At 42.4% G+C, this 18,038-nt stretch overlaps 1 protein-coding gene across 1 annotated transcript in view; it reads right to left on the bottom strand.

Moving 5' to 3' along the window:
* Positions 1–17,228, bottom strand: part of NOSIP (nitric oxide synthase interacting protein) — a 40,054-nt gene extending 22,826 nt beyond the window's left edge. Inside the window, exons 1-5 of the mRNA XM_082274174.1 lie at positions 17,120–17,228; positions 14,011–14,116; positions 10,992–11,073; positions 2,660–2,801; positions 225–352 (exon numbers count right to left, since the gene is read on the bottom strand). Of these exons, the coding sequence (XP_082130300.1) occupies positions 225–352; positions 2,660–2,801; positions 10,992–11,073; positions 14,011–14,116; positions 17,120–17,189 (528 nt within the window). The 5' untranslated portion in view covers positions 17,190–17,228. The remainder of the gene's footprint in view (positions 1–224; positions 353–2,659; positions 2,802–10,991; positions 11,074–14,010; positions 14,117–17,119) is intronic.
* Between the last annotated feature and the right edge of the window lie 810 nt (positions 17,229–18,038).

Raw genomic sequence — 18,038 nt, 5'->3', positions numbered from 1 at the left:
AATAACATGTAATCACTGTGTTGAGTGCAGGCTGTGATGTAACTATTGTAAAAGGATAACAGAATGTATTCTATGGAGATATGACATGTTACATATATAGCTGTCTGGAGTGCAGGTCGAAATGGTTTGAGTTTCATTTAACTGCCTTGTCTCCTATTAGATGAATAAATCCCGTACATCACTTGTATAAATACATTCGTTTTGTTTTAATTTAGGAAACTCACTGGCTTCTTCACTAGCGTGGATTTAGCCTCTGGTGTCAGCGATGGGATCCAAAAGCTTGGAAGCTGCTTGCTTTTATCCTCACTGCCTTTTTGGCTGCTGCTGGCCTCCTCTGCTGAGCCATTACTCTCTAAAAAAAAAAAAAAAAAAAAAAAAAAAGGAAGAAGAAGAAACTCACAATGAATATTATGATTGCCATGCAGCTTCCTTAAAGTAGAACAAAAAAAGCACATGCAAGATCATCATGTACATCATCTGTATCATTCAGTAACCCATATACCCCCTAAAAAACAAAAAATCGCCAGGTAGCCAAACTAAGATCAGACTGGAATGTGAATAAATAGTTTAGTGTGACAGGTGACACAGAAAGCTATAAAAAAGAAAACAAAGAAGAAATAGTGGTGTCCCTAAAGTCCATTTCTGCTGTTCTTCCCAACGGCAAAGATGGCTGCCTCGGGCGGGGTTGCTGGGTGTGCACAGGTAGAGTCAGCTCAGTGACACTGAGCCAATTAAATGTGCAGGCTAAGTATCACCTATGTAGAGTTACCTGCTCAACCTCTGTGCTTCCCACACAAGCAGATGAGTGGCCAGCAGAGATGTGCTCAGTGATGCTGAACCTGCACACTTATCAGGCTCCACATCACTGAAGAGGTTTGGCTCCTTCAGCAAAGCTTTGGCTTGGATTTAGCAGGCTGAGCGTTACTAAGCGGTATGGAGGAAAGACTGTGCGGTATGAACAGAGGTAGCAGATCTAAACTGGTTGTAGCCTCTACCACCTCTACATACCCTGTACCAAACAAACAACACATCCTTTCAGAAATATATGGTTTATAGGAAAGGGAAGTCTTTAGCAAACGTAACTTAAATGAAATGAAAAGGCACCACTGACAGCAGAAGGGCTAAACATCCCCAGGAATTGTGTAATCTGTATGCATCACCAGTTAATGAGATGAGTTATGTCTGGAAAAATCCTGCACCTTGGTTTATTGTAAAAATAAATGAATTAGTGTCAGCTGCAGTAATTATATGTGCTGTATAGCAATAAAAAAAAAAAAAAAAAAAACAGTGAAAAGAAAATGAAAACTGCGCTTTCCACTAATAAGTACCATCACAAACCAACTGCGACAAATACATTCCAAAATAAGATTAATAAAATCCCACAGTGATCTTTCCAGTGATACTCGTACAACTATGTGCATACAAATCTAAACTCCAACAGAAATTTTGGCCTACAGATGTGAGCACATGGCTTGCTGCCGCCATGTTTGTTTGATGGTGAAATAACCATCAAGGCTGAACTATGACAACACGGTGATGTGAGGGTCAAATGCTGGGAAATTAGAGTTATTTCTACTGGAAGCAAGGGCTCATGCAGCTTATGCATACAGGCGTGATTCAATGTGATATGTGGTGAGTGTCCATTGCATAGGGGAGCACAGACGGTGTGGTGAAGGCTTTTTGAACCTTTGTTTGAAAACACTGGTGCCTCGCATCTGAGGAAGATTTCACATACTATACCTGGTTTCCTGCATTATGTTTGGACACTTTCAACTCTGTCTGAACATTATGAACTGTTTCAGATATGTGGAGGGACTCTTAACATTTAAGTGCTGCTGAATGTCTAATATGCTTGATTAGGATACAAGGACTGAGTTGCATTTTATACATTTTATACATCCAACAGAAATTAATATACAGCTGCTGTATACAGCAATTAAAGCCCAAGTCTAATTTCAAATGGCCAGTACAGGATTAATGCCCACTAAGGATATAAAGCCAGGACTAAAGATGGCAGAATCTTAGCTTTTGGGGATGACCTATCAGGTTGAAACGTGTCGAGGCTAATGCATGTGATTGTGACATAACTTCCGATGACGTCATCCCTGGGCACTGAGCCGCGCTTCTGGTAGTGGAACGGGCACCAGCCCACTGCTTACAAATGCTGTTTACACCAGGTACGAAAAGGTTTTTTTTTTTGTTTTTTTTTAATGTGAATGCATCTCTACCCTATTTTATAAATAAAATGTATTAAGTGGCACTTTTCGATAAGGTCTCTCTCTGTCATCTTTCCCTCTGAGTGACTACCCCGGGCATAAGGAGTGGAGGTGGATTTATTTGAGTGACAATGATCAGTAAGTGGAATTCCCCACAAACGCAATAGACCATACTAGCGATAGTTGGTCACTACCATGTGGGACACTATAGGCATAAGTGGATCAGAGCACAGTTGTATGATTTAAAGAGCACTAACACAGTATCACCAAGATCATTATAGAACTTGGTTATTAATTTTCCTTTTGGAATTTAATGGTCAAAGTTGGTTTGTGATATTACTTATTAATGGGATGAGTTACCAACCCTGCAGACTGCACCAACAGTAGTGCATAAAAAAAAAAAAAAAGAAGGTTATGATTAACAGAGAAACATTTTATTATACCCATTTTCTTTGAGAAGGGGTTAAGTGGTTTACTGATGATGGACATTTCTTTATCAAGAAACACTTTCATTTTGGACTCTTTTGCAGCTTTGTTCAATTCTTCCATTTCTGTCTTCTTCTCGTTCTTCTGCTTTTCATACAACTGTGCAATAAAAAAAAAAAAATAAATATAATAATAAAAATAAAGGATTCGGTCTCTAGCCGAGCAGAAATTTTCATACTACACAATTTGGAAAGTTGCAGCAATTTGGATGATAGACTCCAGATATTATTTACTCTGCATAACAGCACATTTTGCTAAAAAAATCATTACAGGTGTGGATTGTGCATTTGAAATGGCTGCAATGTCAAGAGAAGAGATTTAACCTATAATTGGGACATCATTTGACCAATTAAATTACCTGTCTCCTGCATATTTCCTAAAAGAGGTGCACAAAAGGCATTAGCTCATACCAACTGGTCCCATTTAACTGCTACGATTTTTCTTCGCTGATTAACCACCTCCTTCCCAAGCCTTTTCTGACACTTTACTCCTACATGTAAAAATCTTTTTTTTTTTTTTGCTCGAAAACTACTTAGAATCCCCAAGCATTATATATATATATTTTTTTTTTTTTTTTTTTAGCTTTTTAGCAGACCCTATAGAATAAAATGGTGTGTTGTGTTGCAATCTTTTTATGTCACACAGTATTTGCAGTGTTTTTTTTTTTTTTTTTTAAACACACTTTCATGAATTAAAAAAAAAAAAAAAAAAACACGGTAAAGTTAGCCCAATTTTTTTTGTATAATTTGAAAATAAATACAGTTGTGCTTATAAGTTTACATACCTTGGCAGAATTTATTATTTCTTGGCCATTTTTCAGAAGAGAATATGAATATAACAAAAGCTCTTCTTTCACTCATGGTTAGCATTTGGCTGAAGCCATTTATTATCAATGAACTGTGTTTACTCTTTTTAAATCCCAATGACAACAGAAACTACCCAAATGACCCTGATCAAAAAGTTAACCCAGTTCTTAATACCGTTTATTGCCCCCTTTAACATCAATGACAGCTTGAAGTCTTTTGTGGTATTGGTGGATGAGGCTCTTTATCTTCTCAGATGGTAAAGCTGCCCATTCTTCCTGGCCAAAAGCCTCCAGTTCCTGTAAATTATTGGGCAGTCTTGCATGAATTGCACGTTTGAGATCTTCCCCAGAGTGGCTCAATGATATTGAGGTCAGAAGACTGAGATGGCCACTCCAGAGCCTTCACTTTATTCTGCTGTAGCCAATGACAGGTCGACTCGACCTTGTGTTTAGGATCATTGTCATGTTGGAATGTCCCATGCGCAGCTTCCGGTCTGATGAATGCAAATTTTCCTCCAGTATTTCTTGATAACATACTGCATTCATCTTGCCATCAATTCTGACCAAATTTCCTGTGCCTTTGTAGCTCACACATCCCCAAAAACATCAGCCATCCACCTCCGTGTTTCACAGTAGGAATGGTGTACCTTTCATCATAGGCCTTGTTGACTCCTCTCCAAATGTAAGGTTTATGGTTGTGGACAAAAAGCTCAATTTTGGTCTCATCACTCCAAATGACTTTGGACCCAAAGGTTTGAGGCTTGTCTCTGTGATGTTTGGCGTATTGTAAGTGTGATACTTTGTGGCATTTGCGTAGTAATGGCTTTTCAGCCCATCTTTCTTCAAGTGCCTCCTTATTGTGTATCTTGAAACAAACACACCACATGTTTTCAGAGTCCTGTATTTCACCTGAAGTTATTTGTGGGTTTTTCTTTGCATCCCGAACAATTTTCCTGCCAGTTGTGGATGAAATTTTAGTTGGTCTACCTGACCATGGTTTGGTTTCATCAGAACCCCTCATTTTCCACTTCCTGATTAGAGTTTGAACACTGATTAGCATTCTCAATTCCTTGGATATCTTTTTATATCCCTTTCCTGTTTTATACAGTTCAACTACCTTTTCCCGTAGATCTTTTGACAATTCTTTTGCTTTCCCCATGACTCCAGAAACGTTTGTGCAGCACTGGATGAAAGATGCAAGGGTCTGTCAGGAGTCCAGAAACCCATTGACCTTTTATATGCATACACACACACACACACACTAATCACAAGCAAACAGATGACAGGTGAGGATGGTTACCTTTAATAGCCAAACACCTTTGTGTCAACTTGTGTGCATGTTATCAGGCCAAAATCACCAGGGTATGTAAACTTTTGATCAGGGTCATTTGGGTAGTTTCTGTTGTCATTATGATTTAAAAAGAGTAAACACAGTTGACTGATAATAAATGGCTTCAGCCAAACACTAACCATGAGCTAAAGAAAATGTTTTTGGGTTATAAATCATATTCTTGGAAAAATGGACAAGAAATCAAATTCTGACAGGGTATGTAAACTTATGAACACAACTGTAGCAATCTGTATTTTTTGCCAGAAAATTTCTTAGAACCCCCAAATATTATATATATTTGTTTAAAGCAGATGCCCTAGAGCAGGGGTCTTCAAACTATGGCCCTCCAGTTGTTTAGGAACTACAATTCCCATCATGCCTAGTCATGTCTGTGAATGCCAGAGTTTTACAATGCCTCATGGGATGTGTAGTTCCACAACAACTGGAGGGCCGTAGTTTGAGGATCCCCGCCCTAGAGAATAAATTGGTGGGTGCTGCAATTTTTTATGTCACGTGGTATTTGCGCATCGGTTTTTCAAATGCAATTTTTGAAAAAAAATACACATTTTAAAACCACTTGCTGACCAGCTGCGGCAGTTCGGCTCTGTCCTGCGAAACGACGTACTTGTATGGACAGCTAGTGGGGGCGCATGCACGCGCCGATTGGCCACAGGAAAGCCAATCAGTGGATCTGGCGGCCGGATGTCCACGGGACACCCCTTTTCAGCAAAGAGGAACCCTTGAAATATATTTCTGGTCTCGGGGAACCCCTGCTAAAACTAAAAATCTAAAGCCCGGGGGGGGGGCTTAAGCGACACTCTTGGTCTGCTAAAGAAAATCTACATAATATTAGTTACATAGTAGGTGAGGTCGAATAAAGACAATAGTCCATCCAGTTCAACCTGTGTAGGTGTGTGTGGCCGTAATCATCTCGCATACCCCTGAATGTTCTGATTCTTGAGATGTACGTCTAAGAGTCTTTTGAAAGCCACCTTACTTCCCCCAGAAACCACCTCTTGTGGTAGAGATACAAGATTGTGGAATTCTCTAACAGTAAAGAACCCCCCTCGATGCCTCAGGTTAAAACGCTTCTCCTCCAGATGCATTGTATGCCCTCGAGTCCCAATGCAGTCCTTCCGACTGAATAGCTTTTTTTCTATGCTGAGATCACCAGATCTCAGAGATATTTATAATTTGCTATTATGTCCCCTCTCTGGCATCTCTTCTCCAGGGAGAATAAATCAAGTGACTGCAGACGCTCTTCATAATTAAGGTCCTACAATCCCCCAATTAGTTTAGTTGCCCTTCTCTGGACTCTCTCCAGCTCCAACACATCCCTCCTGAGGACTGGCGACCAGAACTGGACAGAATACTCCAGATGTGGTCAGACCAGAGTTTTATAAAGTGGAAGAATTATAGTTTTATCTCTGGAATACATCCCTTTCTTTATGCATGCTAATATTCTGCTGGCTTTAGCAGCTGCCGCTTGACATTGCATGCTATTGCTTAGTCCATCCTCTACCAGGACTCCCAGATCCTTCTCCATTTTTGATTCCCCCAAAGGTTCCCCCCCTAAAGTGTATTGTGCTTTTAGGTTTTTAGTCCCCATGTGCAAAACCTTACACTTCTCCACATTAAACCTCATTTGCATTTGCAGGGGGCACATTTGCTTTTGGGGGGCTCTATTCTCTAAGTGGGGGGGACGATTTCTACAAGTGGCATGCACTTCTGATTCTGCAGAATTCATTCATCTCAATGTGTCATCTAATCCTTCTCTGTCTCTCCACAGGTATGTGTCCAACTTTGCTTGCAACCATCCAACATTGAAAGCGTGTACCTGCGTTTTCTAGGCTTTGTTTTAATGTGGTATGTTCATTTGTTTATCCAGCTGTAAACTGGTGCTGCTATATGCTTTCTTACCTTAAATTTATAACCATTACAGCCTTTAACCTTTAGAGGTATCCCCCGGTTATCTGTAGATCTTTCTGAAGTGAAACCCAGTGCCAGCTAACCAGCCCTAATTTATCAATTCCTGATTGCTTAATTGGATAAGCCCCCACCCCAGGTCTAAAAGTATATAAGTGCAGCATCACTTGGGGACAGCACATTTGCAGGGGGGCACATTTGCTTTTGGGGGGCTCTCTTCTCTAAGTGGGGGGGGACGATTTCTACAAGTGGCATGCACTTCGGATTCTGCACTTCAGAGAATGAACAAAGTGAATGAACACAGGAAAGGCTGAGATATATACCACATATACGGCAGGTGATCTCCATCCTTTATTTTTTTTTTTTTTTGTCTCACCTCTTCAGCTCTATCCTGGTAAAATGCACTCTCTGCCACTTCTTCTGACTGCCCTATCCTCCATCCTTAAATTCTCTCTACTTCACCCCTCTTCTCCACCCCACAGCTTATATACATCATCATTACTTCTGTCCTCACCTTATTACTGCACTCACCATCTCCTGCTATTTCTAAATCCACATGCACACAAATCTTCAAGGACACTGAGGCATGTCCCTTCATATAAATCACACTCTCATATTACCACCCTCACCTTTCTGCTTCTCCTGGCCTCTGGAGACATATCCCCAAACCCTGGGCCTCCATCTACCCATGCTCAATACACCACCTACCCTACACCCTCTGGCTGCAGTCGCACTCAGCACAATCTAGTTCCTATCTCTCTTCTTCCCAAGACTGGACTCCCTTTCTCTTGCGCCCTTTGGAACGCCCGCTCTGTCTGTAACAAACTCACCTCTCTCCATGACCTTTTCATCGCTAATTCATTTAATCTACTCTCCATCACCGAAACCTGGCTTCACGAATCCGACACTGCGTCTTCTGCTGCCCTATCCCAAGGTGGTCTTCTATGGACTCACTCCCCTAGACCCAATGGACGCAAGGGAGGGGGTGTCGGGATCCTTCTAGCCCCACATAGCTCCTTTCAGGTACTTCAGCCGCCTCCCTCTCTGTCACTCTCCTCATTTGAGGTACACTGCATTCATCTTTTCTCCCCTGTCTCTCTAAGGATAGCTGTGATCTACCGCCCCCCTGGACCAGTATCAACCTTTCTTGATGACTTCTCCGCCTGGCTACCCTACTTTCTCTCTTCTGAAATCCCCACAATCATTCTTGGCGACTTCAACATCCCTATTAATACTAACACTCCTACCACTTCCAAACTTCTCAATCTAACCTCCTCCTTTGACCTGAAGCAATGGATACATGCTTCTACTCACTCTGAAGGCAATATCCTTGACCTGGTTTTCTCCCACCTATGCACCCCGCACAACTTTTCCAACAATCCTTTCCCTCTCTCTGATCACTACCTTATTAGTTTCCCTCTTTCCCTCTACTCCACCTCCTCTCCCTCCAGCTACCGTACAGTTACCCGCAGAAACCTACGCCATCTCAACCCTTCTCTTCTCTACTCTGCTACCGACCACCTCTATGACAAAATCGCACCCCTGTCCTGCACCAACCTAGCCACTTCTGTCTACAACACTTCACTCTTAGCCTCCCTGGACACATTGGCCCCCCTCACCACACACCGAATCAGGCCCAGACCCCTTCAACCTTGGCAAACCGATAACACTAGAAGTCTGAAAAAGCATAGCCGTGCTCTTGAGCGCCTATGGCGTAAGACTCGGTCTCAGAAGGATTTCAACCAATATAAATCCGCCCTCCAAAAATACAATTCCAGTCTCCACACTGCCAAACAGACCTATTTTATCACTCTCATTAACAGCCTGTCATCACGCCCCCGGCAACTCTTCGCTACCTTTAACTCTCTACTCCCTCCCACCGACTCACTCACTGCCCAGGAGATTGTCAACCACTTCAAACAGAAGATTGACACAATTCGTAAGGAGATTGTTGCTGTTCAGATACCTTCCTCCATGCCTTATGCTTCACGCCCACAAGTGCGATCATTACTTCCCTCATTCAACCCCGCCACTACAGACGAGGTTGCTAAACTACTTGCTAACGTCCACTTAACAACCTGCCCTCTGGATCCTGTTCCCTCGCAAATGCTACGTTCACCTTCTGGCCCTATTCTACACTCTCTAACCCACATCTTCAATCTCTCTCTCTCTTCTGGCATCTTCCCCAACTCTCTAAAACATGCACTAGTCAGCCCCATACTTAAAAAGCCCTCACTGGACCCAACCGATCTGAACAACCTACGCCCTATTTCCTTGCTCCCCTTTTCATCCAAACTCCTCGAACGTCTAGTCTACAACCGACTGTGCGACCACCTTGCCGAGAATAGCCTCCTTGATCCCCTTCAGTCTGGATTTCGGCCTCAACACTCCACTGAAACTGCACTCCTAAAGCTGACAAACGATCTGCTAACGCCCAAAACCAATGGACAGTATTCTGTACTCCTACTTCTGGACCTTTCTGCTGCCTTTGATACGGTTGACCATCCCCTCCTCCTCAAAAAACTCCATGCCTTTGGTCTCCGTGACTGTACTCTTAACTGGTTATCTTCCTACTTATCTAACCGCACCTATAGTGTTACCTACAATTCTATTTCCTCCTCTCCTCTTCCCTTCTCTGTTGGAGTTCCCCAAGGCTCGGTTCTTGGACCCCTCCTATTTTCAATCTACACCTCCTCTCTAGGTCAGTTGATAGCCTCCCACGGCTTCCAATACCACCTCTACGCTGACGATACCCAAATCTACCTATCCACTCCTCAGCTCTCTCCCTCAGTCTCCTCACGTATCACTAATTTACTATCAGATATATCGGTCTGGATGTCTCACCACTTCCTCAAACTCAATCCATCCAAAACCGAGCTTATAATTTTTCCTCCACCTCGTGCCCCTTCCCCTGATTTCCCCGTCAATATCAATGGCATTACCATCAGCCCATCCCCACATGCCAAGGTCTTAGGTGTTGTCCTGGACTCTGAACTCTCCTTCAAACCCCACATCCAATCGCTGTCCAAATCTTGCCGCCTCAGCCTCCGCAACATCTCCAAAATACGCCCCTTTCTAACCAAAGACACAACAAAACTCCTAGTTCACTCCCTGGTCATCTCGCGCCTCGACTACTGCAATTCCCTTCTCATTGGCTTACCTTTACACAGGCTATCCCCCCTTCAATCCATCATGAATGCTGCCGCCAGACTCATCCACCTCACCAATCGCTCAGTGTCCGCTGCTCCTCTCTGTCAAGCCCTCCACTGGCTTCCGCTCACCCAACAAATTAAATTCAAAATACTTACAACATCTTACAAAGCAATCCACAGCCTAGCCCCCAGCTACATCACCAGCCTCATCTCAAAATACCAACCTAATCGCTCTCTTCGTTCCTCTCAAAACCTCCTGCTCTCTAGCTCACTCATCACCTCCTCCCATGCTCGCCTCCAGGACTTTTCCAGAGCCTCTCCAATCCTATGGAACTCCTTACCCTTATCTGTCCGATTATCCACCAGCTTTTAGGCGATCTCTGAAAACCCTCCTTTTCAGAGAAGCCTATCCTACCAACCCCTAACAAATGTACCTCCTTTTTCTCCATCAACCCATCCCCCACGGTTATTGCCTTTTGTTTCACTTGACCCTCCCTTCTAGATTGTAAGCTCTAACGAGCAGGGCCCTCTAGTTCCTACTGTTTTGAACTGTATTGTAACTGTATTGTCTTCCTTCACATTGTAAAGCGCTGCGCAAACTGTTGGCGCTATATAAATCCTGTATAATAATAATAATAATAATAATTTGCCATGTCGTTGCCCACTCCGTTATTTTGTCCAGGTCATTCTGTAGGATATCTGCTTCATGCTGTGTAGTTATTGCCCTGGCCAATTTTGTGTCGTCTGCAAAAACCGATATAGAGCTACTGATCCCGTCTTCAATGCTATATTGGAATATTGATTGATTGGAATATTGATATTCAGTAACTCTGCAAATCACTAAAGACAGAGCTTTAAACTTAAACTACCTGAGATTTCCTGCATGACCAGCTTATGAACTACAAATCATTTGAGTGATTTGCTCACCTGTGTCCCTTTCCTGGCAGCTCATGCTTTTGAAATATGGTATGAAAAACAAAAAGGCCTATTGGCTCCACTGACAATTTGATATATTGGATATATATTCCCTCTTGTGTATCACTCTTTTGTAAAACCCCAGGATGACCATGCTTCACCTTCATCTGACGAGCAATCTCTCTCTTCTGGTGCAAGATGTATTCTAAGATGGCTTCTTTCTCAAAGATGTATCCGTCTGGCCTGCATAAATCAGTATCAAAAGAAACGGTTATCTACAGCAGCGTGGTACAGCCAGCCAGTAAATATTTAATTGTGTTTTATATATCTATCTAGGGTAATGATTTAGTTTGTTCATAAAGCCGTGTCCCCTTTTTGCAGGGTTTTAGAGTGAACCTGGAACCATACAAGTACCTGCCCAACAGATTTAATATTCACGGTGGACTTTGCTCAATAGAACTTTTCAGAAAAGAAATGGTTATTAATGTATGATAAAGGAAGCCTGATTCCTATTCACATAAGTATAAAATGGCCACAGTGTGGGAACTAATTAGAACAATCAATTCAGGGCAATGAGCTCTACTTCCCACGTATCTATCCCACTAGGGTCTAAAACATACCTTTTATCAGAATTAAAATATTTTTGTTTATTGGATTCACAAATAAAATGTGGCTAAGAACAGGGGAAGCATAGAGACTTATGAAGAGAAACCTATTCATCTGCACACAATCCTCAAAAATGGGGAGAATCTATCTATTGGCTCTACAGGAGACATATTCTGGCATAGGCTCTCCCAGAGAAGACCTTATGATGTACTATCAAAATAAGAACAAAAATACTCTAACTGAGCCGTAATTTAACAATGTGCAACTTGAAAGAAATAACGTTGCCTATGAGGCCTAACTACGCTAAATTCAAGATGCATATACATCAAGCAACTGACTGCATTCTTTGGGGAAGGGGGGGGGGGGTTAATTGTGTCGCAAATGCAGTCTCCCTTCAAATAAGTGACATACACTTAACACTCCTGACCACTCCTTGGAGGACATGTCAACTCTTAAAAAGGATGTGTTCTAATGGCTATTCCGTATAGGTCAGGTAGATTGTCTTCTCCGATTTCAGGGCTCTGTCCATCCAAGAGAAAGCGTTCACCTACTATCAGCACACAGCGCTTGCTCTCCCTGACAAGCTGGCAAGAGGGGAACACATTGACGGTCCTGGCCATCCCTGGGCACGGAAAACAGAAGAACCACAGCCACGACCTGCCCTGTAAACTGGAGGTATCGCAGAAGGGTAAAGAAAAGGTACAGCACACGACATCTACACCAGACATTCTAGGCTGCCCTCCAGGCTTCTCGCATTAGTTCCAAGGAAACAGGTTATACCCATCCAAAGGAAACACAAATATAAAAACTAAAGCAGGGGTCTGGATTACCACCTTTAAAACTCCGAGGGGGTAACGTGTTTCCTGCCCCGATGGGAGGGGCATTACATTTCATGGGCTGTCCTGGATGATATATAATACACACACACATACCTTAAAAACATTAAAGGAACACTTTTTAAATTAGAGTACAGCATCAATTCAAGTAAACACCTGGGATATGGATCTGGTCAGTTAAGTAGCAGAGGGGGTTGTTAATCAGTTTCAGCTTTTTTGGGGTAATTAAATTAACAGCAGGTGCACTAGATGTGCAACAATGAGACAACCCCCAAAACAGGAAAGGTTTTACAGGTGAAGGCCACTGACGCGTTTTTTCCCTAATCATTTTTTCTGACCGTTTTTCACTAGTTTTGCATTTGGCTAGGGTCCGTGTCACTACTGGTAACATGAGGCGAAACCTGGACCCTATAAAAAGGTTGCACAGGCAGTCCAACTCCTCCAGAATGACACATCAATACGTGCCATTGCCAGAAGGTTTGAAGAACAGACTTCATAAGGGTGGCCTGAAGGCCCAACATCCTCTAGTGGGCCCTGTGCTCACTGCCCGGCACTGTGAAGCTCGATTGGCATTTGCCATTGAACAGCAGAATTGGCTGGTCTGCCACTGGTGCCCTGTGCTTTTCACAGATGAAGGCAGGTTCACCCTGAACACATGTGACAGATGTGAAAGGGCCTGGAGAAGCCATGGAGAATGTTATACTGCCTGTAACATCTTTCAGCACGACCGGTTTGGTGGTGGGTCAGTGATGGTCTGGGGAGGCATATCCATGAAGGGACACACAGACCTCTACAGGCTAGACAATGGCACCCTGACTGCCATTAGGAATTAGGATGAAATCCTTGGACCTATTGTCAGACCCTACGCTGGTGCAGTGGGTCCTGAGTTCCTTCTGGTGCCCGACAATGCCCGGCCTCATGTGGCGAGAGTATGCAGTCAGTTCCTGGAGGATGAAGGAATTGATACCATTGAATGGCTCCAACGCTCGCCTGACCTAAATCCAACAGAACACCTCTGGGACATTATGTTTTGGTCCATCTGACGCTACCAGGTTGCACCTCAGTCTGTGAAGGAGCTCAGTGATGCCCTGGTCCAGATCTGGGAGGAAATACCCCAGGACACCATCCGTTATCTCAATAGGAGCATGGCCCAATATTGTCAGGCATGCATACAAGCACGTGGGGGCCATTCAAACTACCGAGTACCATTTTGAGTTGCTGCAATGAAATTTCAGCAAAACGGACTAGCCTACTGCATCATTTTTTCACTTTGATTTTTGGGGTGTCTGAATTCAGCCCTCTGTAAGTTGATCATTTTCATTTCCATTAAATGATGTGGCATCCTTTCGTACCTAACAAATTACCCATACCATATCAGTATAGATATCCAGCATGAGACTTTTCCCCATTGAGATCTGATGTGTCTTCAAAGCGTTCCTTTAAAATTTTTGAGCAGTGTATATGTATATACACACACTTTATGAACCCACTAAAATGCATCAACTCTTTCAATAAAATATCATTGGACTATCGCTATTGATGGTGCTCCCTTGTTACGTTCTGCCAATCCAGAAATCAAACAGTGGTATCCTACAGACCCTGATGGGAACTTGAGCTGTGCCAGGCAGCAACCACCCTAGCAGATGCTCTTTATTACATTCTGAGCTATGTGCAAAGAAAGCAGAACAGCCAGTGGGCCTCAAAGATGGCCTATATTTGGAATGTGGTTAATACTCACGTTACCACGGGATCTTTACATGGCTGGAGGGATAAGCAGCAGCAATCAAAATCCTTCACAGCATCTTTGCTGAGTCGAACAGTTTGTGTTCCATATCCAGAAGCAGCTGGAAAAAAAAAAAAAAAACTGGCTGTTTCAGTAGTGTTTCACTTTAGTCCCAGTAGGAATTTGTAAAAAAAAAAAAGGACCTCCTTCTAGAGTGGTTGGGTTGAGTTGGGTTGGGGGGGGGGGGGGGTCAGCACTTCCACAGGACTAAATATCTCTAAGTTTTCTCCCAGGGCTCTGATAGGCAACTATGATTCTGAGGCAGCAAGTAAAAGTATGTACAAGTGCTCTAGATCCTTGAATAGACAAGTTACAGGTTCATTTTAAAAAAGCAGCTGATAAAGTCTGACTTGCATAGTTGTTCTTGATCAGTAAGCCACTAAGTAGTGAAGCGAGAAAGAATGGGGTGACCCTGTAGCCTGGGTTTTGGAAAACCGATCTACAAATGGTAGCTCCAATATTTAATTTATAACAGGTTCTCCTTTATCTGTGTCACTGGACTGTGTCACCCTAGTTGTTCTCACTGTGGGAAAAAAAAACTTTTTTTTTTTTTTTTTACATAAAAGATTAAGGTGTGCGGGCAACATATGCTTTATTTGATTGCTGTGGAATCATTCACCAGTTGCTTCAGAATCCTGCAATAGGGTGTACATAAGTTTGGGGGTGCAATGGAGATATCTGTATGATCGCTGCACAAATGACCTAAACATCAATAGTATGTAATCACACATTGTTGATATTTACAGTTAGGTCCATATATATTTGAACACATGCACAATTTTTCATACTTTTGGCTCTGCATGCCACCAGAATAAAAATTTAAACTAAACAATCCAAATTAATTTGAAGTGCAGACTTTCAGCTTTAATTCAAGGGTTTAAACATAAATATCAGGTACAAATTTTAGGAACTGCAACCATTTTTATACACAGTTCCCCCATTTTCAGGGGCTCAAATGTAGTTGGACAAATGAATATAAAATCATAAATAAAATGGTGTTTTATTAATTTTGTTGGGAATTTTTACTGGCAACGCCTGCTTGAAGTCTGGAACCCATGGACATTGCCAAAGACTGGGTTTCCTCCTTTCTGATGCTTTGCCAGGCTCTAACTGCAAGCTGTCTTCAGTTGTTCTTCGTTTGTGGGTCTGTCTTTAGTTTTGCCTTAAGCAATTAAAAATAATTGGGTTGAGATCAGGTGATTGACTCAGCCATTGCAGAACATTCCACTTCTTTTCCTTCAAAAGCTCCCGGGTTGCTATTGCAGTGTGTTTTGGATCATTGTCCATCTGTACTGTGAAGCGCCATCCAATCAACTCCGCTGCATTTGGCTGAATCTGGGCTGACAGTATATCTCTAAACACTGCAGAATTCATACAGCTGCTCCTGTCACATCATCAATAAACACCAATGACCCAGTGCTACCAGAAGCCGTGCATGCCCATGCCATCACACTGCCTCCACCATGTTTTACACATGAGGTTGTGTGCTTTGGGTCATGATCTGTTCCGTTCCAAGCCTTATCCACACTTTTCTTCCTGTCATTCTGGAACAGACCAATCTTAGTTTCATCCGTCCAAAGAATGCTTTTCCAGAACTGGTCTGGCTTTTTTATTCTTCAGGCTTATGAATGCTTTGCACCTTGTGGTGAACTCTCTGTATTTGCTCTTGTGAAGTCTTCTCTTGATTGTAGCCTTTAACAATGATACGCCCATCTCCTGGAGAGTGTCCTTCACTTGTCTGGATGTTGTGAATGGGTTTTTATTTACCATAGAGAGAATCCTGAGATCATCCACCACTTACATAGTTACATAGTAGTTGAGGTTGAATAAAGACAACAGTCCATCCAGTTAAACCTGTGTAGGTGTGTGTGGCCGTAATCATCTCTTATCCCCCTTAATGTTCTGAGCCTTGAGATATACGTCCAAGGGTCTTTTGAAAGTAGCCATACTTCCTGCAGTAACTACCTCTTGTGGTAGAGAATTCCACAGTCCTGTAGCCCTAACAGTGAAGAACCCCCCTCGTTGCCTGAGGTTAAAGCGCTTCTCCTCCAACTGTCCACTGTTGTCTTCCATGGCCGTCCAGATCTTTTTATGTTGCTGAGCTCACCAGTACGTTCTTCTTTCCTCAGAATGTACCAAACTCTTGATTTGGCCACTCCTAATGTTGCTGCTATCTCTCTGATGGATTGGTTTTGTTTTTGAAGCCTTACAATGGCCTGTTTTACTTGCACGAACAGCTCCTTTGAACACATGATGTAGGTTCACAGCAAGAGATTCCAAATGCAAATACCAGACTTAAAATCAATGCCAGACCTTTTACATGCTGAACTCAAAGAAATAACGAAGGAGTAGCCCACACCTGGCCATGAAACAGCCTTTGATTCAAGTGTCCATTATATAAAACTATAGCTTGAATATTTTTTGGTAAATATACCTGAAAAAAAAACTAAAATCGTGCCTGTGTCCAAATATATATGGACCTAACTGTAAATTACATTTCTGAGCAAAAATAGGAGGCAATAGGGTCAGTGTATGCTGGACGTATAAACGTTAGTACAAATGTTTACAACAGCATTAAATACAGTCCATACGCAGAACCTACATTTGTAGTTTTGGTTTATGTAGCTATACACTGCATCTCAAAACAGACCTGTATGCATAGGCCCAAAGGATACAATAGTCATGCGTACACATCTGAACACAGATAATTGTACATTTGTGTGCACGAGAGACATATAGGTGCTGTCACGGTGTACCCCCTTCAAGAAGTGCTAGTTGCCTGGCTGTCCTAGCAGAAACACTGACCCAGAACAAGCAGGTAAACACTGACCCAGAACAAGCAGGTCAAAAAGTGATCGTGAAGTCAGAGCTTCTGATCTGCATACTGGTCACAGATTTAGAAATAACTGAAATTAATGGCCATCCTAATAGGTAGGCTACTGATTGCTGTGACAAGAAAGTAAGTTGAGGGACCAAGGTCGCAGCCCTTCTGTCCAAAGCTACCCAACCATTCTATCCAAAACAAAGACATCTTTCTGGAATTCCATGTTAATGCGTTACAAACCAGTGTCTTTCCTTTTCTCGTAGTAGGTGTACACAGCTCCAGCTGTGCAGTTCTTTCCATGTCTTGTCATCTTCAGTCACAGAAGAACCAACTATACAAATAAAAAGCAGGGTTTCAGTTTACTATATATTTCAAAAATCCCCAAATGAAAAAATAAATAAAATAAGAACAGGTTAGCCATAAAAGAAACAGATTCCGCAATGCTGAACCCTATCAAATGGACATTTGCCTGGCTGTCTCTGCCTTCAATACTTTGAGTCACTGAAATAGAACAAGCATTGGGGCTGATCTGATGTGCAATGCATAAGAGCTAAAATTACATCTAAAGTGAATTCATTGGGGCTGATGTGAGGGCATGCAAGGAGCTGATCTGACATCTGAAGTGCATGCATTAGGGTTGAACAAGTTTTGCATGTACACCAGTTAACAATGGGGTCTATTTATCAATGTTTTCATCCAAAAATGTACATAAATGTCACCTATTTTTTAATTGAAATGTATATGAAATGGGTTAGTCTTGGGTGATGAAGGTTGTGAGAACCATGAGTGAAAACATTGATCAATAGAGCCCAATGTGTTTTAAAGCATTTTGGGCAAGCATGTAGACTGGAAGTGGCAGCCAAGAGGCCAAGATACATGGCGCTGAGATGCAAAACTATGGCATCTATATATAATACACGGTGCTTTAGAACAGGGGTCTTCAAACTTTCTAAACAAAGGGTCAGTTTACTGTCCTTCAGACTTTAGAAGGGCCAGACTATGGAATTATTCAGAACCATAGGGTTACAGGAGTTGGGCACTAGGCAGAAAAAAGACTTAGCTACACCTATGGGCAGCCCCAGGTGGTATACTCCCCCTCTCTGTTATAGGTCTTCAGTTTAGCAACAAGCAGTGTCAGAAGTATTACAACTCCATAGAG

This window comes from Pelophylax lessonae (genome assembly GCF_965119305.1).
Source record: "Pelophylax lessonae genome assembly, chromosome: 12".
NCBI classification, from domain to species: Eukaryota; Metazoa; Chordata; class Amphibia; order Anura; family Ranidae; genus Pelophylax; species Pelophylax lessonae.
This window is presented reverse-complemented; position numbering and strand designations above follow the sequence as displayed.